Source organism: Pan troglodytes, chromosome 8 (genome assembly GCF_028858775.2).
Source record: "Pan troglodytes isolate AG18354 chromosome 8, NHGRI_mPanTro3-v2.0_pri, whole genome shotgun sequence".
Taxonomy (NCBI): domain Eukaryota; kingdom Metazoa; phylum Chordata; class Mammalia; order Primates; family Hominidae; genus Pan; species Pan troglodytes.
In genome coordinates this window covers 66,223,450-66,250,527 of record NC_072406.2, presented here as the reverse complement: position 1 = coordinate 66,250,527, position 27,078 = coordinate 66,223,450, and the positions used below count along the sequence as shown (strand labels likewise).

At 32.9% G+C, this 27,078-nt stretch overlaps 1 protein-coding gene across 8 annotated transcripts in view; it reads left to right on the top strand.

The window, feature by feature from the left end:
- Window positions 1–27,078, top strand: part of PCDH15 (protocadherin related 15) — a 1,753,436-nt gene that overhangs the window by 1,704,411 nt on the left and 21,947 nt on the right. For all 8 annotated transcript variants that reach the window (XM_054659631.2, XM_054659630.2, XM_054659628.2 and 5 more), the window contains 3 exons: window positions 11,255–11,431; window positions 20,237–20,455; window positions 24,218–24,373. In XM_054659631.2, coding sequence (XP_054515606.2) covers window positions 11,255–11,431; window positions 20,237–20,455; window positions 24,218–24,373 — 552 coding nt within the window. The remainder of the gene's footprint in view (window positions 1–11,254; window positions 11,432–20,236; window positions 20,456–24,217; window positions 24,374–27,078) is intronic.

Genomic DNA, 27,078 nt, shown 5'->3' with positions numbered 1-27,078 from the left:
TTTATTTATTTGTATAGTATATATGTATATATGTGTGTGTGTAAATATATATATATATATATTTCTAGGAGGAGAATTAGAAGGTCTCTCGGGAAGCATACCTATGAAATGCTAACTGCTAGCACATTTTCTTAAATCAATGTAATAAAAACTTGGTTTTAAGGGGAAAAGTTGAGCTCCTTTTTGTTTCAGAGAACCTAGGCTCATTTCCCAGACCACCAAAGACTAGCTAGGAAGTCTTGGGCCAGTCTATCAAACTCTTTGAGTTTTTGCATTTGTATCTTAGAGCTGGGGATTTATTAGTTAAAAAATAAATAGTTACAGATTGTAAGCACTGGAGATTATCAGTGAACAATGTGAAGTCCCTGCTGCCATGGAGCTTCTATTCAACTGCATAAAAATGGCATATAAAATAACAATATTAATAAATTAATATGTAATATTAAGTTATGTAATGATAACTGTAATAAAGACAGATAAATACAAGTATCAAGTAGAAAATTTTGGAAGAGAGGTGCTGTTTTAAATAGGATGGTTAAAGAAAGCCTTTCTGATAAATTGAAATCTGAGAAGACATCTATATTAAGTGATGGAAAAAGTCGTTTGACTATGAGAGAGGAAGAGGCACAATTCCTGATAGAGAACTGCAGTTATGAAAACCCAGAGAAAGAGCCATGCTTGGCTAATTAAAATATAGATATCATGGTAGAAAATCAGTTCTAGGACCTGATAGATCACTTGGACGATTTCAAATTTTATTCTGTGTGAGATGGAAAGTCCTTAGACCCATCTGTTCAATATGGTAGCCACTAGATACCTTAAGAGTTTCTTTTGTTATGTGGTCTTCTCCCTGGCTGCCATATTCTACAGTTAAATTGCTGTATTGTCTATTACATGCCAATTTTCTCTCAGCATACTTAGCATAAAGATATAGTTGGAGTTGAAGATATTATCAACAGAGAATTGCCATGAATGATTTAATTTTTATCAGATAATGCAGCACACCCATTTTAATAGTACAATTTTTGAAAATAATGTTTCTGTAATAGGAATGTAACAGCTATAAAATAAACTGAAAGCAATCATAAAAATAAAATACAAACCAGAAATATAATAATAAATCCTACATTTATTATTCAAGGTATAATTTACTATTCTTTAAAAAAAGGTTAAGTGTGACTAAGCTTTATTCAAAGCCTTGGAAATTCATTGTTTTGACAGAAAGAAAATTTATTTGCTACTTTTTGAAATATTCATTTGGAGCATTATTTAGTAGAGAAGTAACCTCTGTTTACAAGAAGAATGACTTGTCTTTAACTCATTAGGTTAATTATGATTAAAGAAATCATAGTTCTTTACAGAATTGAAGATACCCCAGTATGCAATTATACAATTAAAAGCTACTATTTTATAATAATCCTTGTGCACATTGCAGTAGCATCTTTAATGCTTAACTCTTTGAAATGTAGAAAAAGCACAGATTTAAAATTCTGTTTTTAGTTAAATATGGCAGGATTTTTAATTGTTTCCAAAACCTTAGTATTGAAATAATCACATGGAACAAAGATGATTATAAACAAAGGTGCTCCATGATTTTCAGTTCTGTTCTATTTTTGAGAGTTAAAAGGTTTTATTTTACGTGGATTCTTAGTTATTATTTGGAGGAATGTTATCTTAGCCCAATATGAGTAAATTGTTTACTTTAAGGATTAATCATCTGTCAAATGGCTCAAATTCACAATAATTAGTGTTTTGTCTCTGATAATATATTTCACGTATATTAAGGTAAGCTTTTTTTTATTTTATATGACTTGGGATTTTCCAAATTTGTACAAATTTTTCTTTCTTTCTTTTTTTTTTTTTTTGAGACAGAGCCTTCCTCTGTCGCACAGGCTGGAGCGCAGTGGCGCGATCTCGGCTCACTGCAAGCTCCGCCTCCCGGGTTCATGTCATTCTGCCTCAGCCTCCTGAATTGCTGGGACTACAGGTGCCCGCCACCACGCCCGGCTAATTTTTTATATTTTTAGTAGAGACGAGGTTTCACCGTGTTAGCCAGGATGGTCTAGATCTCCTGACCTTGTGATCCGCCTGCCTCAGCCTCCCAAAGTGCTGGGATTACAGGCATGAGCCACCGCGTCCGGCCAATTTGTACATATTTTTCTATAAGCAAAGTTAACCAAAAGCAAATCACTTATCAAGTAGGTTTGACTTTTTTTCTTAAGATTCCATTGCATATTGATTCCGTAAAGAGTCCTGTATGCTGACATGTTTGCTTCAGATAGATGTGTTTCTTATTTTAATGGTCGTCATTCATTCATTCATTAACACATTTCTGAATGCTTATAGTCTATTATAACAGCTTCTGTTTGGAAAAAATATATATACATATACAAAATAAATCAACTTTCTTAGTTAACACTTGCCATCTGAGAGATGTAATATAAAAAAAAGAAATCATATTTGCACACTTTCTCCATGCCTTCTCAGTAACATAGAAAAAAAAAAGATTAAAAACTAAAGAATGAGGCAGGGCTGCTACATTTAGGTGGTGTATTTTGTCAGAATCAATATTCTTTCTACTTTTTATCTTTTTTACTTTTTTAGTATTCAAACTTTTGGAGACAATGGAAAGCCAAAACAAACAAACAAATAAATGAACATTGAGGACATTTTCATTTTGCTTTTAGGTGAAAAAAGTTTAAAATCTTTGAGCTATTGTTGTTTTCAAAAAGAGATAAATGAGATCTTCCCAGATTAAAAATATATTTTATTGGAAGATCAATTAAAAACACTATGTGTTTAGTTTTAAATCAAATATAAACATGTTTATGTTGCCTTTATTTGCACTATGAAAATAATACAAACAAAATTTTGGGGAAACTATTTTGTTTAAGAAAATAGCATGATCGAAAGATACATTAAAGAAATAAAATTAATTAATGCACAATGAATCATCATAATGAAGGTACCAGTATATTAACTGAATCTTTGAATTGTGCTTCAAAATTTTAAAGTGTTTAAAATGTTCTTATCAACTTATGATGGAGAAAAAATAATTGATACAGGTATATTTTTTCCTGAGATTTGAATGTAAGGGGTTATTCATGTTCCAAAGTGAAATTCACTTATAAAACACTAAGGAAAAAAACATTTCCAGCCAACTTTATTTATGTTTTTATTTTAAGATCTAGAAATTAGAAAGAAAAGCAAAGAAAGATTGAGCGGTTAATCTTAACTTGTATTATAATCTGTTTTTCTCCCCTCAAATATCATTCAGTTCAGTTTATTTTTAAGATCTTTTGCTTGTACCAAGTAGAAAATAACTAGAAAATAGTTGTAGTGTAAAAATAAGGACATCATTATATATTATTTTATCAAAACATTTGAATCACAGTTGCTTTATGGAGATCTCTAAAATACATAGTGGACATTTATTTCTTTTAAAATTATTTCCTCTCTTCCTTCTCTTTTTTTTTTTATAACCTAGAAGTTTTGTCAAATTGAACAGCTTGTTATTTTTATAATTCACCCCAACTCATGGTACAAGGTAGATATATCACTTCCTTTAGAGGCCACTTTAATCATCAAGAGTCAATTCCTCTGTTCTCTTAATCCTATTTATTATTCTTTTCTATACTTTCTTCAATTTATTCACAATTTACCGCAGTCTGTACTGCTGTTTTTTAATGTGAGACATAAACTCCACAAAATGTTTATGCAAGAGAATTCCGTTTGTATCAGAAAGTCATAAATTATATTTTAGATGCTTCCATATATGTCTAATAAATATTAAAGGCTAAATTTAATTTTGTTTTAATTTTCTACCTTATTCCAAAGAAAAATAGAAGTAGTTTACAATGATTCACACAGAAAAAAAGGTAAAATACATTAAAAATGAGTGTAGAAAAATAAAGCAAACAGATGAGAAAGAAGTTAAAGAGAGGATCAGAGTAAGAGTAAGTAATTACAGAGATGCTGCAAAGGCCTGTATAGTCCATATAGAGTAGTCACAGACTTGACTGTCATCTTGTTAGGGCCAAAGTGAAAGAAGCAAACAAGCTAAACAAAAAGAACAGACTCAGTTACAAAATTAACAAAACCATATCTCTTCCGGGACAAAATAACTCTTTCAAAGTCTAATTCCAGATTAGAGGAAAATATTTTTATCTTGTGGGATACCACAGAGAGGTTACCATGTAATGTAATGAACAAAATGCTCCATAGCATCTAGAGCACTACTTAGGATATGGTCTGGGTAGAGTCCCTGTGGGTCTGTATTAATGGAGGAAAGAAGTTCAGAACAGTAGGAACTGTATGCCTGTATTTTTATCCCTCCAGCCAGCTGCAATGCCTATTGATTAATTTAGCTAAGCTTTTGTAAAAATATTGATAAGCACTTGGGGTGGAACTCTCTATGATGCTAGATAAATATAAGCCATTTACCTCAACAAAAGCCTAAGTAGGGTTTATAATCATGAAATCTGAAGAGTTCTTGTAACCATCACAACAGGTAGCCAACATTTATGACACGCTTCATATTGGTTAGATTTTTGTGCATTTAATGGGTGTAGTCTCCTTAACCTATCACAGAGGACCTTTGAGGTAGGTTTGACTACTTTTCCCACTGTACAGATAAATTCCCTGAAACTTTGAGAAGTTAAGTAATTTCCACAAAGACACAATAATGGAGGTTTAATTTTAATCTATGTCTACCAGCCACCAGCAGATGGCGTTTCCTCTGTTACACTGCCTCTTAGGAGGCAAACCTAATTAAAAACCCAACCCATCTTTTCTTGGGAGTAAACTGAGCATGCAAAACCAGAAATTCTCATCACATGGTAATTTTAACTCAACTCATTCACACAGACAAATGGGTAATTGAGAATATGGCTGCTGTAATAATTTTAGTGTAAAAAAATAAATAAAAAGCTGAATCAACCATGAGTAAATACCTGTCCCAGCTATAAAACTATCAGTAAACACCTTACACTACAGTTTTTCATAATGCAATTTCTAGTTGAAACTAATTGAGGATGTATATACAGGTAACTGGATAAGGTAATGCTGTAAATTGAAATTTAGAGCATCTACCAAAAATAACTTGGTTCAAGAATAAGTAAGTTAAGCGAACCAATTGTTTATTGACACCCTTAGTTTGTGATTTTAAAATAATGCTATCTGCATAGGAAAAAAAATCAGTTAAATAAACCTTTCAGCATTTATTCTAAGAAGGTTATTTAGATAAACTGTTTTGTATTGGACATTAATTAGTATGTGGTACTATACTAACATATGTTACATAAAATGTTTGTATTAGCTATATTAACGTATTTCTTTAGAAGTTTTCTGTTTTTAAAACTTTTTCTAAAGGTGACATAATTAAATAGACATTAACAGGAGTATGTTAGAGAGCATTCAAAGTAAAGTGGAACAATAAAGCCTTAAATTAAAATGTAATTTTTATTCAATAATTGTAATTATCATCCAAATTTATTAACATATTTTTCACTTTTTAGAAGACCAAAGCCAGTTCTCTGTTTTGAGAATGCTCGACATAATCAGATACTGTTTTGCTTCATACTTGATTGTACTATTTGCATTTTAAATATGTATATTGCTACCAAGAAGTCAGATTCAGGGCAATTTTTGGCATTCATTTTTTAATTCTTTTTTTGTTTGTGTGTGTGTGTGTGTATACACATACACTATTGATATAACCTAGTTGTACATATTTTTGGGATATATGTGATATTTGGATTCATATATATATAATGTGTACTGATAAATCAGCATAATTGGAATATCCATCAACTCCAATATTTTTCTTTGTATTGGGACCATTGCAATTCTTCTTATCTAGCTGTTTTGAAATATACAACACATTATTTTTAACTATAAATTCCCTACCGTACTGTTGAATACTATAACTTATTTATTTTCTCTATCTGTATTTTTGTATCCATTAACCATCTTATCATTATCCCCATCTTTCTTCCCCTCTCAGCCTCTGGTAAGCACCATTCTACTCTCTACCTCCATGAGATCCATTTTTTAGCTCCCACATATGAATGAGAATATGTGATATTTCTTCTTTGCCTGGCTTATTCCACTTTACATAATAACCTTCAGTTTCTTCCATGTTTCTGCAAATGACAGGATTTTGTTCTTTTTATGGCTAAATAATATTTGATTGTATATATATACCGTATTTGCTTTATCCACTCATCTGTTGATAAACATTTTGGTTGATTCCATATCTTGACTACTGTGAATAGTGCTGTGATAAACATAGGCATGCAGATACCTCTTCAATATATTGATTTTATTTCTTTTGGATGTATACCTAGCAGTGGGATTACTGAATCATGTTATAGTTCTATTTTTAGTTTTTTGAGGAACCTCCATACTGTTTTCCATAATGGCTGTACTATTTTACATTCCCCCCAAGAATGTATAAATGTTCCTCCTTCTCCATATCCTTACAGCATTTGTTATTTTTTGTCTGTTTGTTTTTTGACAATAGCAATTACAGTTGGGATGAGATAATATTTCATTGTGATTTTGATTTTCATTGCCTTGATGATTAGTGATGTCGAGCATTTTTTCATATGCCTATTGGCTCTTTGTATATCTTCTTTTGAGAATTGTCTATTCAGATCCTTGGCCCATTTTTAAATTGGATTATTTGGTTTTTATCTGTTGAGTTCCTTATATATTCTGGTTATTAATCTCTTGTTGATTGGATAGTTTGCAAATATTTTCTCTTATTCTATAGGTTGTCTCTTTGACAATTGTTTCATTTGCTGTGTAAAAGCTTTTCTGCCTAATGTAATCCCATTTGCCTATTTTTGCTTTCATTGGAAAATTTATATTTCTTTGGAGTCTTACAAAATCTTTGCTCACACCAATGTCCTGAAGTCTCTTCCCAATATTTTCTACTAGTAGTTTTACAGTTTTATGTCTTATGTTTAAGCTTTTAATCCATTTTGAGTGGATTTTTGTACATAGAAAAAGATGGGAATCTATTTTTATTTTTCTGAATATGGATATCCAGTTTCTTATCATCATACATTAAAAATTGTCCTTTCCCCAGTGTATGTTCTTCACATCTTGGTCAAAAATGATTGGCTGTAAGAGTGTGGATTTATTTTGGAGTTTTCTCTTCTGTTTCATTGGTGTACGTGTCTGTTTTTATGATCATATCATGTTTTTTCCAAAAAAGCAAATTTTCTGTTTCTTGATTTTTTGTGTTTTCTTTTTGGTCAAAGTTTTGCTTATATCTGCTCTGATATTTATATTTTATTTCATATGGCTAATAGTCATGGATTGGGTTGTGTCTTTTCTTCTAAATTATTGAGTAGGCTGAGCATTTAATGAACCTTCATGTACTTAAGTTCTTTACTAACTAGTTTTCCTGATTCTACTCAGCCTAGTCTCAACACAGCAACCAGTGTGCCTCCTTTAAATGTAAGGTAGATCATATTACTTTAGTATTTAAAACCAGCAACAGATTCTTATCTCACTCAGAACAAAAAACAATGCTCTTACAGTCCTCAAAGTCCCCACGTGATCTGCTCTGGCCACACACTACTACATCAGCACATTTATACAAGCAGTTAGCAATTCTCTTTTCTTAGAATACTCATTCCTAGAATAGCCACAGCACACATTGTTCCCTAAAGTTTTTGCTCAAATATCAAAGTCTCAATGATATTTATTCTGAACACTTTTACCAATTTTATCAATCCATTATCTGTTACTTGTCTTGTTCAATTTGAATGTAAATTCTTCTTTGACATCAAAGATTGTATTTTGTTCACTGATGGTATTCCATGTGTCTGGAATGGCTTCTGGCCCAGGATAGGCATTGAATAAACATCTGTTGAAGGAATGAATAAATGAAAATTTTCCTACTTAACACTTCCCTGAGTGAGTTTTGCTATAATTTTATGAAAAGCCCTGAATCCAATTTAATTTTTTTCATTTTTAAACTAGAAAATATAGATTTATATGAAGACTTTTTTTATCACGAAGTTGGGGAGAGGAAATAGGGAGTTAAGGAGATTTTTAAAAAATATAACTTTATTGTTCTTTTACTCCCATTATAAAGAAATATAAGCAATATAATATATGAAGAAGAAAGTTATAAAAGGTAAACTCAAAATCATACCATCCAGCTCTAAGCATTAACATTACATAAACCTCATTATGGACATCTTTCTTGATATGTGTGTGTATGATACAAATATTATGGGTTAGATAAACATCATTGCAAATCTCTTTTTCTTTGTGTGTGTGGGGGTATATGTATATATGTGAGGAAATTTATATACATATAGGTAATGAATATAGATGTAGAAAATAGTATATAGATATAGATGATAAATGAAAAGATAGATTTTTATGAAATGTGTTCTCAATTAAAAGGTATTTAGTTTTACTTACATTTATAAGAAAAAGATACAGAAGCAGTTAAGATTAGGCTATATCTCTTTTTATCATAAGATATACTTTGTCCCAAAAGATCTTTAAAAGTTTAACAAAAAAATGCTCAAAGTGAAGACATTACTGCATGTTTTAAATGACATAATTTGTTTTTAGACTTCTTTTATTCATGATTCCCTGCTACCATGAAGGAATTGGTACAGTTATATTTTATTCCACATCTATTTTTTTTAGTGAAATGATTCTGCAGTATTGCACTGAAAAATAGAAAAGAACCCAAGCACAATAGATATGTTTCTTCACTGTAGGATCACACACAATTAATCTATGCATATATGAAGGATTTCCTTGGAACATGTCAAATCAATGCCAAAATGCACTGGAGAAGGCATAAATTGTTAGACCAAAGTATTGGGACAGAGAGCCATCTATTGCATTGTATTTAACTATGTACTCCTGTTTGCGTTTTGATTTGTGAACTGATTGATTATACTAGTGAGAAGTATACTTTCCTATTCCACAAATTAATTAAAGGCCTTGAATGAAGTTGAGACAAGGAAGAAGCTTATTATGGAAATATTTCAGTCAAATTAATAAAAATAAGATTCATTTTGTTGAATAGTTACTATGTGCTAGGAACTGTGTAAAAGCTTTATTTCACTGAATGCACATTCAGCCCCATGTGGTACATTATTTCCTTGTTTTCTATTTAAGGAAACATGGCCAGATGTGATGCTCATGCCTGTAATCCCAGCACTTTGAAAGGCCAAGGCGGGCGGATCACTTGAGGTCAGGAATTTGAGACCAGCCTGACCAACATGGTGAAACACTGTCTCTACTAAAAAATACAAAAATTAGCCAGGTGTGGTGGTGCATGCCTGTAATCCAGGCGTGAGACAGGAGAATCCCTTGAACCCGGGAGGTGGAGGTTGCAGTGAGCCGAGATTGCCCCATTGCACTCCAGCCTGGGCGACAGAATGAGACTCCATCTCAAAAAGCAAACAAACAAACCTGAGACTTTGAGAGCTTAAGATTACTTGTCTAAGGTTATGCAATTGAAAAGCAAAGGAAATTAAAATTGAAGCCAGCCAGACATCTGTACTCCTCAACATTATATCATTATTGTTTGTGCCTCCTATAAAATGTCAAGAGTATAATATGGTTTGACTCCGAGGCCTCTCTTATTTTTGTTAAATGAGCATAAATCTCTCAGGAAAAAAATTCTGAAAAACACAGTCCAAATGATGTTAGACTAGTCTGTGTCTCTTAGTACCTCCATTATCTTCAGGTTCCCGGGGTTGTTTTTTTTTTGTTTTTTTTTTTTTGTTTTTGTTTTTTGTTTTTTGTTTTTGTTTTTTCCCTTTGGAGATAAAATCTTGCTCTGTCGCCCAGGCTGGAGTCACTGCAACCTCCACCTCCCGGGTTCAAGCGATTCTTCTGTTTCATCTCCCGACTAGCTGGAATTGCAGGCATTCTACTATTAACTGATATTTTCCAAGTGAATTTGCTCCTCCTCCTTTTTTACACATCATCTTTTCTTAGTCTACTTCAAGGATATCATCAGAAAAGAAATTGCGAAGCCGAGAGACCAGTGGGCGTGGAGTGGTGACAGAAAAGGAAAATAATGAATAGTACTTCAATAAGACAGACTTCAACAGTACTGGGTTACAAACATTTAAAAACAAGCAAGCAAACATTTCACTATGATTGGTAGTGTCTCCTGGCATGCACTGGTAGAGCCATTTCCTCCAAAGTTTAGTAACCTCATTGTTCTAATAACAAGGCAAACCAAGCACATACAAGACTCTTAAGGCAATATACTTTCAGTCGAGCAAGAAATATGTCAATTGTGGCATTAGAAGCAAAAGTTATTTTCTGATGTATCAAAGGACTTTAGAATATATTGCCCTTCTCCCCCTAAAAAAACCTCAAAATATAGACTCAGAAAAGAGCATTGAGTCTACAAATTTTAGAATATTTATCATATATAGTAATTAAAATTATTTAAATTTAAACATCTGTAAATACTGAATTATATGCTCTTAATATTTATATACTTGGGTTAATAATATAAAGTTTTTAATAAGGAATGAGACATTTGGGAAATGGTAATAATTCATACTTTCAATTAAAATCCAGTGATGAGATGGGAAAATTACTTATTGATTAATATTGTCTCTGCTTTTTAAATTAAATATCACTAATTTATACCAGATGGTATATGTTGTTTTTATTCACCTAAATAGTGTCTGAGATTTGCATGCCATATTTTTATCTTAACGTGGTAATCCTGCCATTGCAAAATATCTCCACATTCTCCCATTGCTGTGATTCTGCAAGGATTTTTATACCTTTGGGAAAACAGGCATCCTAGTCCTGCTTCTTAGCATATAGCTATGTGTCATGTGTCACAGACTTTAGTGGGAGATGTAATTTATGACACCAACCATGTGAAGTCAAGGGTTCTAAGACCCCATGCCTCCTATAAAGCATAGACAGCTTTATTTGTACAGCATATTTGGCATTTCTCATGTAAAAGCTCAAATGGTATCATAAATTCAAAAAGCCTAAAGTTAAATAGGACATGGTTGGTGACCTTTTCTACCGTATTCAGCTTCTAGCATCATTGGGAGCTAAATGCTGAAAAAATATAGAGAATGTTTTTCAAGGGTTTATATTCAGTAAACATTAACAAAAAACTAGGCTGTCATCATTTTTCATTTACTAAATGTCTTTTCAAGTTAAGAGTAATTTTTTACTCCCAGAAAGCCCATTGGACTGTCATGTTTGTACTTTGTTTGATTTATAGGATCTTGGATCGCTATGTTCAGGAACAAATTCCTGGTGCCAAGGTCGTAGTGGAGTCCATTGGAGCTCGCCGGCATGGAGATGCCTTTTCCCTAGAAGATTACACCAAATGTGACTTGACTGTCTATGCAATTGACCCCCAAACCAACAGAGCCATCGATAGAAATGAGCTTTTTAAGTAAGTGCTTTTTGTTATCTGTAACAGCTCTTTGGTTACAATAGCAACCATAGATGATTCTGATTTGAGGCTATAAGTACTTAAAGTTTAAAACCCACCAAATAGTTACTGAAAGTGAAGTATAAGCAAAGAACCTGAAACAATACCTAGGATTCTCATGCCTTAAAGTTTTCAGGTCTAAGTGTGGGCTACAGTGACTTCAGAGGGCCCATTTTCTTTATGGGCATCAGATGACCTTTTGTACTTAAGAACAAGGAACAGCTCCTTGAAATCACCTGCTGCCAGCTCCTCACTCTTGCTCAAGGGCACTGGCTATTAATGAGGAAAGCACAGATTCTTAAAGTGGCAGTTTTTCTGCAATGATTTTCATATGCTTGCATTTTAAGAAGAAATCCACCTTTCTTACAGGTCTACTAAATCAGCAAAAATCAATATCTGTTTTTTTCTTTAACTTACAGGTGGAGAGCAGGTGGGATAATCATTCCCATTTAAGTTCATGCTCTATGTGAAATTTCATCCTAGCAGGAACTTAAATATTTGAGTTATAAATCCTAAAAATAAATAAAGTGCAGAATCTTAAAGAAAATCCTGCTACTTACTTTCTTTGGATGTTATTCGAGCACACTTAAATACTTAAAAAAAAAATTGTTAACAGAATTTTCTTTACTCTGGTGACACCTAGTGTCCAACTGGGTCTTGGAATGAAATTCTATCTCAATGAAACATTTTTAGTTAAAAATATATATTGATATACAATCATAATAGTTTATATGTGCCTGTATATATAGTCATGCTGAACTCTATATATGAAACATCATAATTTAGTTTTTCTTTGTCTATACTTTTTAAACAGCATATAAATATATCCATATACACAGTTACAAATATATCTATATTATGTGTATGTAAATTTATTTATTTTGTAAATATCTATTCAATTTTTATTCAAATTAATAAATTCTGAATTTAGTTTTATTTTAAATGTGTTCATCGACAAAATTTCATCACTTCTATTTTGGCAGTAATAAAATAATGATTTAATATCAGCTAAAATTTTTTAAAAGCCATAATTATTTAACATGTTACTCATCAATTCTTTTTTTTTTTTTTTTTTTTTTTTTTTTGAGACGGAGACTCACTCTGTGCCCCAGGCTGGAGTGCAGTGGCGCAATCTCGCTCACTGCAAGCTCCACCTCCCGGGTTCACACCATTCTCCTGCCTCAGCCTCCTGAGAAGCTAGGACTACAGGCGCCCGCCACCACGCCCAGCTAATTTTTTGTATTTTTAGTAGAGACAGGGTTTTACCATGTTAGCCAGAATGGTCTCTATCTCCTTACCTCGTGATCCGCCCGCCTTGGCATCCCAAAGTGCTGGGATTACAGGCGTGAGCCACCGCGCCCAGCCTCATCAATTCATTTTTAATAGATATTTGGGCCATGTGCAAAACAGGATACTAACCATGGAGGAAATATAGATGAATGAAGTAATAGCTCGCACTCTGATTTTATAGGCACCACCAAAATGAAGCAACATTTAGATCTACCAAGCCAATTTTTTGTAAGTTTTATTAATTTAAAAAGTTTATTAATTTAAAAAGTTTAGGAATAAACTTCCAAAGTAATTCATATATATTCTTTCAATTGTCAGAAAATCAACACATTTCTTTTTTATGTGAATCTACCTGCATTCTGTGTTTTTTGCATACATTAGTTTTGTTTTTAAATTTCACGATTGATTGAGTTTAGGGTGTTTTTACCTGAATATAAAAATATGTATTATATTTGGGCTAACTTTAAAGAGTAAAATAATGGTGATTAGAATTTGAATTTAACTAGCAAACCTTCTAGAGATTAAATATTTGGGGAAAAAAAGCCACTTGGGTTTCAACTGACACCATGAAATACAAGATGAACATCTTTAATTAATTCTAAATAAGTTTTTCCAAACCTAAATTATATTATGGACAGTAAACATCTAAATTCAATAAAATAACTATCATAGCCAGCAGGCAAGGAAAAAACAGAATATATATAAATCATAAAATAAATTTTTGGCCGGGCACGGTAGCTCACGCCTGTAATCCCAGCACTTTGGGAGGCCGAGGTGGGTGGATCACGAGGTCAGGAGATCGAGACCATCCTGGCTAACACGGTGAAACCCCGTCTCTACTAAAAATACAAAAAATTAGCCGGGCATGGTGGCGGGCGCCTGTAGTCCCAGCCACTTGGGAGGCTGAGGCAGGAGAATGGCGTGAACCCAGGAGGCCGAGCATGCAGTGAGCGAGATCATGCCACTGCACTCCATCCTGGGCAAGAGAGCAAGACTCTGCCTCTAAATAAATAAATAAATAAATAAAATAAATAAATAAATAAAAAATATATTTTTATATTGAAGAAAAGATAGAATAGCCATGAAATATGAAAATTTTGCCTTAGCAGTCTTCACCTTGAAGTATTATAGTAAGCTTAGAGTCACTGGTCTATTTGAAACTCTAGAATTGTTTCTTGAAAGATTTTATAATAAAATTGTATACACATACATATACATGTGTATATGCGTGTGTGTGTGTGTGTGTGTGTGTGTGTGTGTGTGTGTTTTCCAAGGCTGATAATGCCAGTGCCCAAGTATTGGTATCTATTCTGTAGTTGTGAGAGTTATTGGTTATTTAGTTTTTAACACTGCATAAATGTACTAGAACATTAAGATGCCGGTCCAGGTCAATGGAAGTGTTCTTTCAATTTCCTTTCACCTTAAAATCTAAGCTTCTGAGGATGTTGGAATGCTCAGGTCAAAGGATTAGAAATCATCATAATAATAATTTGTCCTGGGAACTTACTTTGATTTGAAAAAATATATTTTGGCAATCAAAAATAAAAAAGCTCATAAATGCATAGACAGGACTGGAATGACTTTTAGTGATATGTTAATAACTTATTTTGTTTGGCCAGCTTATCGGTATTTTAATTTTTTTATTTTTGGTTACCTGAATTGCTTAGATTTTATGCAATAATTATATATTACTCTTATCCTGCTTTTTTATCCTTGTAGTTCTCAACTCTTTGGAGCTGCATTTTTTTGTGAGTTTGATTTTGAGTTTTTTCTTTTTTTATTTCTGGAATATTCTCAGACATTTTTTCTAATATTTCTTATGCCCATTTTCTCTTTATTCCTTTTCTGGGATTCCAATTACAATTTGATTTTTCTCATAATTTTGTTCCGTTCTGACTCTGCTCCCCTCCCCCGCCCACATAGACACACAGTTTTTTCTTTGTGTTTTAGTGTGAATAATATTTACTGCCCTATTTTTGAATTCACTGATTCATCTGCGTTAGCCTATTGATGAGCTCACTGAAGAAATTCTTCATCTTTTTATCTTTTTAGAAAGATATTTCTAGCATTTCTATTAGATTATTTCTTATTTCCACCACTCTACTGAATTTCTCCATCGCTTCAGGCATGTTTGTGCTTTCTGCTATTTTGCAATGTATTAATCAGAGTTGAATCAGAGTTCCTGTCTGACAGTTCCAATATCTGGGTTATCTCTATCTGGCTCTGTTACTTCATTTCTTGAAAATGGTTGTTTTATATTTTGTAGGCTTTTTGTGTCCTACTTGATTGAATGCCAGACATGGTGTGGAAGAACAGTAAGAAGTGAGGTAAATAGAGTTTATGCCTGTAAATGGACATTACAGGCATTTACTCTGTTAAGTAAAGCTATTCAGGAATTATTTGGATTTTGCTGTTGCAATTATTACTTCCACTGTGCCAAAAGCTTCAAATTCTTCTATTGGTGGAATGGTGTCAACTCAGTCTTAGAATAGAGGCTGCGTGCTGTAGGGTTTTCTCAGTCTTCTTACTCAGTCCTCAGCTCTCAGTGCTCTCTATATGCTTGTGCCACAGAAGAGGTTTCTGCCCACACTCTGATCTGTCCCACAGTGTTAGACTGCTCCTCCTTGCTGCTGGGTTCCACTCTTATAAGGAAGAGGTGGGTCATGGAATAGGGGTTCCTCTGTTCTCCTTGTACAGCCTGCATGTGTAAGCCTTGGTATGGGCTTTCTCAAGATTTTTTCCCCCTCTTTCTTATGGCATCATGGCAGCCATCCTCTGCTTCACATTTACAGGGGGTCTTGGGTGCAAGAGAATTTTCTGCCCCTTCTCAATCCATAGTAGACCTCTACTTTGTATTGGTGCAAGATCTTACGCCTGAGAGGACTTCCTGCTCCTCCCCCAGGGGTAGGGGATTTTTGCTTATACCTCTTTTCCAGAAGCAGTAGACCTTTGCCTGAGCACCAGGGATGGGCACACTTCCTCCTCCTCCCTCTAATATTTACGGCCCTTGTTTCATCTGAGATAAAGGTCTGGGGAATTGCACAAGGGTTGCTGCCTGTGCACCAGCCTTAGCTGATTTGTTCCTATTCTTACACCATGAAGGAATATTCTCCTGTGTCCTGCCTTGTCCCCCAATCTATCTTACAGAAATCTACGCAAAGAAGTTTTCGAATGAGGGGAGACTCCCCTTGTGTTTGTGGGTGTCTATAATTCTAACCTTATTTATTACAATTTTAGCTGTTTTGTTTTGTTTTTTTGTAGAGACATGGTCTCACTTTATTGCCCAGGCTGCTGTCAAACTCCTGAGCTCAAGTAATCATCCCACCTCAGCCTCCCAATGTGTTGAGATTACAGGCATGAGCCACCGTGCCCAGCCTATGGCAGCCACTTTTAACCTTTTCTGCCAAAGGTGAAACAATGTATGGTCACATCTCACCATGAAATTATCCTAATTGCCACTCAATGGAATTTGGTTTTTCTTGCTCACATTGTGACTTCAGTTCAAGGAAATTTATGATTTTAGTATAACCTGGCACTTTTTTGTCATTTTGTTGTTGCTGTTAATAGCCATATTCTCTTGTGGCTTTCTGCATTCTACACAAAACAGAACACATTACTTTAAAATATAGTTTAATTAAAATTTAAAAATAAGCAAATACATTTTAGCTTGTTTATCTGTCTTATATCCAGCCTATTTAAAAACAGTATGTCCAAATAGTAAGAGAAAGATGGAGAAGGCAGAAAAAGACTTTATACACTGCCTTTAAACCACAATGTTTAAAAACACAGTTAGACCTTAAATGGTATCTGATTAACAGGCTCTGATAAAGCATCTTTCAATGTTCTAAGTAAAAAACTATACATATAAATTCAAAATACTGAAAATCCAAATCAATGGAATACTAATTATTAGAATCTAGTTAAACAGTTATGAAACTGTGAAAAGAAAATAGTTGATGATCTAACCATGATTTGCTTGATTAAGCAGAACAATCTTATACAGTGTAATGAATGTAGGTAGATATGTTAACCACTGCCCACTCTGTAAGCCTAAATTGTGTACCTACAAAGGAAATAGACAGTTGTCCCTCTACTGTCTAGAGTACAATCTCCTGCTCACCCTTTACTTATTTCTACATTCATATGTACATTGCAGTATCAAAATCATCATCATCAAGGTAATCAGTCACGAAGGTGAGATGCAGGGTAGATTGTTGATTATGTATTTATTAATTATATGCTGAATAACACAACATTAGGCCCCATATCCATCAATGGAGGCAGAAATACATGTTTGCATGTGCTTGAGAAAATAATAAGACACGACATTGGTTTAGCAACTTATCTCATTTCAGGATAACATAGCAGTAATCAATTCATGTTGGCTACATCCTGGGAAGGGACCTGTATACCCTGCCCTTAGAATTACAAAAGGTTTGCATATAGTAACTAACTGAGTACACTGTAGATGAAAATGATGAGAAAAAAAAAACACATTTCTGTGTTGATGCTGGATTTGGGCAGATCTATCTCTTTTTTAGGATAAGTAAGCAGTGGAAAAACGGGATCAGCAATAAATACTAAAAAACAAAATAAATATGGAAAATCAGGAGATAATAACCTGATGACCCAGAGGGAGAATATGTAACTCTGGAAATTTTCTCCTACAGAAACCATTGGAAAACAGTTTAACATTTTTAGTAGAAAACAGAATGGTATGGATTGGTGAAATGGTGTGTGTGTTTTACATGGCTTGAGTCCTTCTCCTGTTTCTGGTAAAAGAATTCCACTTTCTCTCGTGAGAATTGACCCTTTCCTACACGGTGGTAGTCTTTAATCTAAAGTGCCTTCCCCTCAGTCCAACTGGAGTATAGCAGTCAACCCTCTTCTGTGGTTTTGCTTTCTTCAGTTTCAGTTACCAATGGTACAATACAATAAGATATTGACAGAGACAGAGAGAAACCACATTTGCATAACTTTTATTACACTATAGTTCTATAGTTGTTCTATTTTGTTATTAGTTATTGTTGTTAATATCTTACTGTGTCTAATTTATAAATTAAATTTTATCTCCTAAAATCAATTGAGCACCTGGATTCAACCTTTCCTGAAATGAGAAGGCATGTGAAAATTAAATTGACAACATGAAGTGTATCCATTGAAAATGTATGCAATATTAAGAAAAAGGAAAAAACATATAAATAATAAAAGAGATCAAAATATATTGATAGGACGATTAAAATACAACCTGATAATGACAGTTATTTCTGAGGTTAAAATTGTAGTATTTATAACAGAAGCAAAAAATCGAAAAAAGAATTCAAGAGTTTATTATATTACATGCAAAAATCAATGGAAAGGTAGCCATGTTTCTTTGAATAGTATCTGAATATGTTTAAAAATCACTGAAACAGAAATAAAAATATCTTACTCATAAAGGAACAAAAATTAGGTAAGCCCTGCCTATCTCATTTGCATGATAAAATGACAAAAGGCAATGGAAGCAATTTTGCTGTTTTGTAAGGGATAATGTTATGACTCAAGAATTTTTACCCAGACAAGTTGTTTTAAATACACAAAGTAAAGAAAGATAGTCTAGATCAGGTGTGGGTTCAAAAGTGATCCATCCTTCTAGTAAAAAATTGTTTATGACATCACATTGATAAGTGAAAATAAGTATCTAAGTAATAGGGCTCTTGCAGTGTAAAAAGACTAACAAATCTTACTTTAGAGAGTTTGGATATGAAATCCAGGAATCCAGTAGAATTTTGATCTGTCAACTGAACTCCACATTGTAGGGGTATATTCTTCCCTTCAATTATTGATCCTCTTCTGGATCTGATTCTTCCTTGTTCTAATAATATAGTTCCTGTGAAGCAATTCTTGATCTATGCGTCATTTAGAATCTCTTCCTTTATCTAATAAACAATTCAAACAAAAAGTTTCACTATTCTATTTCTAGTAATCATAAAAATGGCTAATTTTTTATTTTCTTTTAACGTGTAACAATGAGCTTGGAAAATTGCTATAAAAAGTACATTTTTAATCTATAAAAGCATATCTGTTTAAAAAAAGCAAAAAAGCATTCTAATTGCCACATGTGTGATATGAATTAGTTTATGAGTTACATATGTGATGGAATTCATATGTGATACCAGGCACTTCTATTTTTAAGCAATGAACAGTATGTTAACGGGATTTAAAATCAGCATGGTCACTCTGAATATTAAAATTAAATGTCTCAAAAGGGCATAAATTAGACTGAAAAAAGTACACAAGCATGGCATTGATTATATTTTGATAATGAAATTTAGGGCCATTTTAATTTTTTCTTTTGCATTTTTTGGTGTTTTCTGTATTTTTCAACATGAGCACTTTATATATGCAGTATACTCAAGTATATAAAATATTTAATATCACCCCTCCAAAAAAAATTAGACTTAAATATACCAAGATGTTAGAAGTGATTATGACTGTCTGTAGATCATGGGACTATGAGTAATTGTGTTTTTCTTGAATTATTTTTGTTTTCCAATATTCTATAGTAAGACGTTTGACCTTTATGGTGGTGTTGTATTAAGAACACAGTTGTTGCATCAATATGTAGCACTTATAAGGGACTGTTCAAAAGTTCCCAAGGAATTGTTTAAAAAATCACCTGCTAATTACGATATTAAATACATAACAAATTTTTTCAATCTCATAAGATTAGGAATAATTATTATTTGATTCTCTTCCAAAATTCAAGACTCATAGTTGGAATTGCATTATTTAGAGGAAGGAATTACATTGACTACCACTTCCTGTCATTCTTACAACACTGATATACTACCTGCATCATTTATTTAGTCTTTTTTTCCTAGGCAGAAGGGTCTTTTAAATGTCTTCACCATTTGACCATAAAACATTCTTTTGGTTTGAAACTTGAGAATGTTTACTTTTAAGATGGTGTTATGGCAAACAAATACAGAGTTTGAGTCTGAAAACTTAGTTTGGTGCCTCAGATTCGTTTTTATAACTGTATAGCTTTTTGGCCTGCAATAAATCAGTATTGTAATGTTTGATCTTTACAGGGTTATCCTGAAGGTTACAGGACCCAAGGAGATAAAATGCATAAATATAAACTATGGTATATAATTTAGGATATTATATTTTATTCCATCTAAAATTTTGTTAAATTATTTTGACACAGTAATATTAAGCTTAATGATACTGATAATTAGATTTTTTAAGTCTATAAGCAGATCAAGAGCTGTGTTTTAAAATATTTTTGATATTTCTATACAGGTGTGTAATTACTCCTCTTCTTTATTGCTTATGCTTTTTATATATGCTTTTCTTATTACTCATGAGACTTCTGACTCAGCTTGTGTTTCAATTAGAGAAAATATTGAAAGATCTTACAAAAAGATTTTATTTTTAAAATGCTCTTTCTCTACTAGCATCATTAATTTTGCTATTTATCTAACAATAAAGATTTTTGGATGGCAAACTACTTGATATCAATAAAGACTTTCAGCCGTATTATGGGGAAGGAGGACGCATTCTGGAGATCCGGACTCCAGAGGCAGTGACCAGCATTAAAAAGAGAGGAGAAAGTCTAGGATACACAGAAGGGGCCTTGTTGGCTCTGGCCTTCATCATCATCCTCTGCTGCATTCCTGCCATCTTGGTGGTTTTGGTCAGCTACAGACAGTAAGTATTCAAGGATGGTAAACCTGGATAGTTCCTCAGAAGTCATTGCAGAAAAACATCTCTGGTAACATGGCTTTGCATTGTAAAATATTGATGGTGCAACTACTCTGAGATTGCTTTATCTGTCTATCTATCTCGTACGAAACGATTTTCTTCAAAAGGAAAACAGTACAAACTCCCAGTACATTTTTCACTGATGGCCCAATATTCCTGTGATTCTAATTCGGTCTCTTTCAATAGAAATATCACTTTAGTTCCTGTGGCTTTGTTTATGCTCTTCTTTTGTTTAAGAGCCAACTTGGGAGAGAAGGTAACAGGTATCCTGGGGTAAAAGCAATGGAATGCCATATGCAGATACCCACTCTGCCCAGCTCCAAAGGAAGGTCAATAACTTCGCGACATTGTCATGATAGGTTTTTATCCAAACTGTTAAATTTGCCTTTGTGCAAATGATCACAGTGTTAGCAAAAGCATTGTAAAATCATAGCATATAAGATGTAATTTTCTATGTGGTTTCTTCCTTCCTGGGTGCTTTGCCAGAGTTTTTAGTGTAATATTTGACAGCATGTTCTGGCTGTGCAGGCTCTTAATTTTTCTGGTTCCTGCAGGCAAGTGCATTCATTGACAGTGTCCATATTTTAAAATTGTATTTATCTAGAGTAGTCAAGTAATTATCACTAATTTAAACATCCATATTTGAAGTAGGTTAGTAATATATTCTTTGACACTAGGTCTGGGGAAGCTTTGTGATAGAGAGCCACACATTTTAAGTATATTTCTATAGACAATGACTTGAAAAAATTGGGGAGCTGATTAAGAAGAGAAGTAGCCCTGAGTGTGCCACAAAAAGAAAATAAATAGCAGACAGGAATAATAAATCATGTAAATTACTTTATGTAGTAAACAATAAGAAATAATGGTAGAACTGCTATTCATCATTTAAACTGCCTACAGAGGAAATACTAAAATAGTTCTTATGTATTCTTTACTTTTTATTTTTTTTTCCTGGAGACGGAGTCTGGCTCTGTTGCCCAGGCTGGAGTGCAGTGGTGTGATCTCAGCTCACTGCAACCTCTGCCTCCAAGGTTCAAGCTGTTCTCCTGTGTCAGCCTCCTGATTAGCTGGGATTACAGGCATGCGCCACCACACCTGGCTAATTTTTGTATTTTTAGTAGAGACAGGGTTTCACCATGTTGGTCAGGCTGGTCTCAAACTCCTAACTTCGTGATCCGCCCACCTCGGCCTCCCAAAGTGCTGGGATTACAGGCGTGAGCCACCGTGCCCAGCCAATAGTCCTTATGTATTCTTAAACTGTCATCTTTGTTCTCAAATACTTAAAATTTTCTTGTGAATTGAATAAGGTAAGGTAATTCCAACCTGAAAATCCAAATGTATGCTCTGAATGAACTTTGCTATGTTTTCTGAATGGAAACTAAAGAGCAAATATGAAAAAAAGTATCATGAATTTGTTACCCAGAAGTAGGACCTTCCAATTCTAGCTTCGTTTTCAAAGTGAGGCCAAGAATATAACTAGGGCTTGCTGCATGACTCCATTCCTTTAATATTTTTCAAGCAGGTCATTACTTTTCAAGTAATTCCGACCTGAAACTACAGAAATATTTTCTACCTCAAAAGCAATGTGAAGTTGCAAATACAGCATTAAGGTTGATATACTGGAGCTTAATGTATCCTTAACCAATCAATTGATATGCTAAATCTAAAGCTGATGAACAAAATTAATACTGAACAAATTGTTTTAAATTATTAAGCCATCAACCCATTTTTAATTATAATGTTAAATCCATTCCGTATTACCAGTTATCTTTTTACACTTAACTATTTTCCAAAGGAGCTTTATTATATCCTGCTAGCAAGAAAATCAGTGAGAAAAATTCTTGTATTTGGCACAGTATGCAATGATCAAAACTGAAGCGCTCTGGATGTTATACAAGGTAGTCTGAAATACAACAAATACTTGAGATGTTTAATATTTAAATAATTTATAGATGCATTATTTAATTCTCCTTTAGTTTGATAATCAGCTCAATACCATATGAATTTAGTTACTGCTTTTTATAGATTAACATAATTAAGCAAAATGAGTTTTTCTCTGCTCACATAGCAAAGTAAAATTCTAATATTTAAAGACCTAACATTTGTACCCATTTGTACTTTGATATTTGCTTGCAAATAAGGTAAGAATGAATAGCTATCCTTTTATATAATGATATGCCTTTGAACTTTTCTATGAATGGAAACTAAAAAGCAAATATGTAAAAACTGTCATAAATTTATTACCCAAGAGTAGGACCTTCCAATTCTAGCTTCAGCTTCAAAGTGAAGCCAAGAGTATAATCAGGGCTTGCTACCTCACTCCATTCCTGTAATATTCTTCAAGCAGGGTAAACCAAGAAGCCAATTATAAAGGTCAAGTCATCTTTAATATTCCGTTTTTCCACTAGAGTTGAAATTCTCATATTTACATTTTAATCCAGTTTTCTTATTCCATGTAGTTCATTTCTTTATTTTTCTGTAATGGATATTTTAATGGCTTGAATGACTCTAACGGTAACGATACTATTTTCACCTTTCGAATTGATATACTTAGTTTTCTTAGTCTGTCATTAACTCTGTCATTATGAATTTAACGTATAAATTATTCATGATTTAGAATAAATCAGATGTTAAAATGTTATTAATGCAATAGTTCTAATGTAGCTTTCTATTTTTCTTACTCATTGCTTTCCCAAACAGGTTTAAAGTGTAAGTATAATTAACATTTTACACATCCTTTTCATGTAATAGGAAAAGAGAAACCCGAGATTATATCAATCAAGTCAGCCTGCTCAGAACCACATATTATTCCCTTGTTTTGCGTTTGTAATAGTTTATTTCTTGGTTCGATATATATAGAATTGAGCTGATTTTAGACAATTGGATGTAACTTGCATAAATGTGAAAAAGATAGTTTGCCTATAGCTTCCATCCTGTAACATCTTGGTTTTGAGGAAGAAATTAATCAGTGTCCAGGAAATCCAAAAACAGCAGTGTAGCTGTAACATGAGAATCACAGGCATTCCTAGGAATTTTTTTTTTTTTTTTGAGACGGAGTTTTTGCTCTTGTTGGCCAGGATGGAGTGCAATGGCGTGATCTGGGCTCACTGCAACCTCCGCCTCCCGGGTTCAAGCGATTCTCCTGCCTCAGCCTCCCCAGTAGCTGGGATTACAGGCATGAGCCACCGTGCCCGGCCTAGGCATTCCTAGGTATCTTAAAGGATATACAAGTTAACCAAATTTCCCTTGTACATGTGTGTACAGCCTCTGTGAAATAACGTCAAAAAATGTTTCAAATCATTTCAAATAACTTTTAAAAAGGCAAATAATAAAGAAAAATTATTTATCTTTAATATGCCTCATCTTATGAAAGAGATTCGTTAAACAACTACCAATTATCCATCCCATTTTAATTAAAATTTTGCTTTCTCTCTTTAAGATTATCATTTAATTTAATTTGCAAATATGTCTGCTGAATTCTACCCCTTATTCAAGAGATAGCTATTTTCAAGAACAAAGCAGGGATTATATGCAAATGATACCCTGTGGGGATGCTTTTGTAATTATATCTGTTTTTAAATTGATGTTTGTGTAAAATAATTTTAGTGGGTTCCCCTGATAACTGGACCCCATTATTAAAAGGTAGCTTATTGATAAGCATTATGATTTCTAAAATGAGTTTTACAAGCCATCCTTACTTTATCCAAGACGTCAAGCTGAGTGTACAAAGACTGCACGAATTCAGGCCGCATTACCCGCGGCTAAACCAGCAGCGCCGGCCCCTGCACCAGTGGCAGCGCCCCCGCCGCCGCCGCCGCCTCCGCCAGGTGCGCATCTCTATGAAGAACTTGGAGACAGCTCAATGTAAGTAGACCGTTCAGGAACTCTGAGAAGTAGTTGGGTTTTACTGAATTCCGTGTGGTGAGTATTTAATTTCAATCTGATGTGGAAATGCCTACATGGACTATTTTATTCTATTATTTTCAAGAGAAAATTTGTTAAGACGAAAATCTAAGAAAAGTTAAGTTGAAAAATAATAGCCAAAACCAAACAAGAAATTAAAGAAAGCTAAGAGAAAAGCAGAATTCAACTTCAGGAGACAATTGCACATTTATAGCTTGAGTATAATATTTAATATCTCAATCCTCAGGGTCATGCATTTTTACATATACAATGTATATGTATATATGTATAAATATATAAATAGATTCTGAAAAATATATTTTTGCATAGGAGACGAGAGAAATAAAGCACAATCATAAAATAGTAATCCTGATTAGGTATCCAAACCGATCCCTATTTGGTAATCAAAACCAAATTCTGTGGTTTAAAATCGTAGTATTTTCCGAGATACTACTTTTAGGACGTTATATGATATAGAAATTAAAATCTCAATGAAATTACAGAATTTCTATATTAAATTCCCAACTACTTAGAAAATGCTTTTTTCACTTTATTACTCTCAGACTGCTGTGATTACCGAATATTTCTCCTGCACGATTTGAAACTTGTAGTCACTATTTAAAAATCATACATTTTTGAAAGACACTGGTAACTGTTAAAAGACCTCACAGTTGCTTGTGTAATGATGCTACCCTCATAACTGGATTCCTTATGGTGATGTTCAGTTTGTCAGTATTTTAAAAATTCAAGAATAACTGCTTTTGGACATGATATGTAAAACAACCAAGAATATTTTACAATTTTGAATATGACAATTAAATCCAGAAAACCTTTTATTAACTGGAATTTGATGGAGTAGAAGGACTATAACATGTTCTTACATGTGACATCCCTATCAGTTACTAGTAGCAATAAGAAAAGCCTCAAAAATCATGAAACTGACCTGGTAATGGAAAAGCTGGTTTTAAACAAATGTATTCAGGTTACTTACCATATTAATAATGTTATACAAGGTTTTGTTTAGGATAGTCGTATTAATGTTAAAATTGATCTTAATGCTATTATTTTAACACAAAATCTGAATTTATAATAGGTTAAAGCATGACATTCTATTTATTTCCAAAATAATGACATAATACAGGGTTCATGCTTTAGATATATGCTTTCACCTTTTTTGTAAGTTGAAAAATGATTGTTTCTTTTGTAATTATTGGTGAATGTAGGAATTGAGCCAATATGATTTTATTCTATTTGAGTATGTTAATGACCTCTCTCAAGCAAAGATCTTTAGAAACTAAAAAAAAGGATTATGTGTAAAGTTGTGTGTTTATATATGAAATTAATGAATTATATATTCATTTTAAATTAATAAGAACAGGTATACTATAACATCATCTGGAATCAGTATAGTTTGATGCCAGTAATTTTCAAATAGCAATACCTAAGATTATTTTTACTTGAACAATTGTAGTAGACTCAGTAGATTTTGCAATTGTAATATATGTATTCATTGAAATAGTTTAAGTTCTACATATTTAATTATCTTACCTTTAGTAAATGTTTGTTTAACCTATCCAAGAACTTTTTACAGGAATTCTAAGCATTAAGTTACTAGAAAATGAATTAGTTTTAAATGATTATTATCAATTATCTTAAAAAGAACAAAGTCAGTCAAAGATCATTTTGGAAAAACTACTTCACAAAGTAATAACTTCATATGAATGCTATAATTACTTTGTAATTGTCATCATAGTAGTTGTATATTTACCATAGTAGTTGTATATTTACTTTCTTCCAAACAAAATATATCTCCTTTAAAAGTCAGTGTGCATTAACCAGTTTTACAGAGTTAGGACATAGAAGCAATTTTTAAACTCTCATTTAAAATTTTTATTTTAGGATTGGCATCATCCAGGTTTAATAGAAGTGAATTTTATCTATGTATAGTAAACAGACTTTATTAGATACAATTTTCTGTGAAAAGACATTCAAATAATGTCATTTGATTTCATCTACTATTAATTTTCTGTGAAAAGACATTCAAATAATGTCATTTGATTTCATCTACTATTAAATGTCATTCATATGAATAATAACAAAATATAAAAACATGCCTTTTTTTGATATACATACTAAGTGTTTAAAGCAAGTTCCTGCTCATATTTTCAGAATTGTTTTAAATTAACTCTAGTAAAAACTTCTTTTTTTCTATCACATGTTTTCTGTTTCTCACCTGTGGATACATAGGCATAAGTAAGTAAATAATATCATATCATATCACTCTAATAGAAGAGCGTTAGAAAAGTAGATACAATAGAATAGATTAAAATGCTGTTGTACTGTAAATACAGTGATCTTCATCTTTTGCCACAGACTCACTTACTGTTAAAAGGAAAGTTTTGTCTTCCACACCCAATTTCCTTTTGATGGCATGAGCTTAAAACATGTGTTCGCTGTGATGGTACCTGTGCCTACTGAAAGGAATTTCAAAATTCTCCTTGTTTTTAATTGTTTTAAATTAGTTTTTAAAAATTATTAAATTTTAAGTTCTTAAAATTTACAAATCTATAAATAGAAACCTATTTCTAGATTTCTTTTCTTTTAGTCAAAGTGATGTGATATTGTTATATCCATTGGGTGCTTTTCCAAGAGAAATCAAACCACGA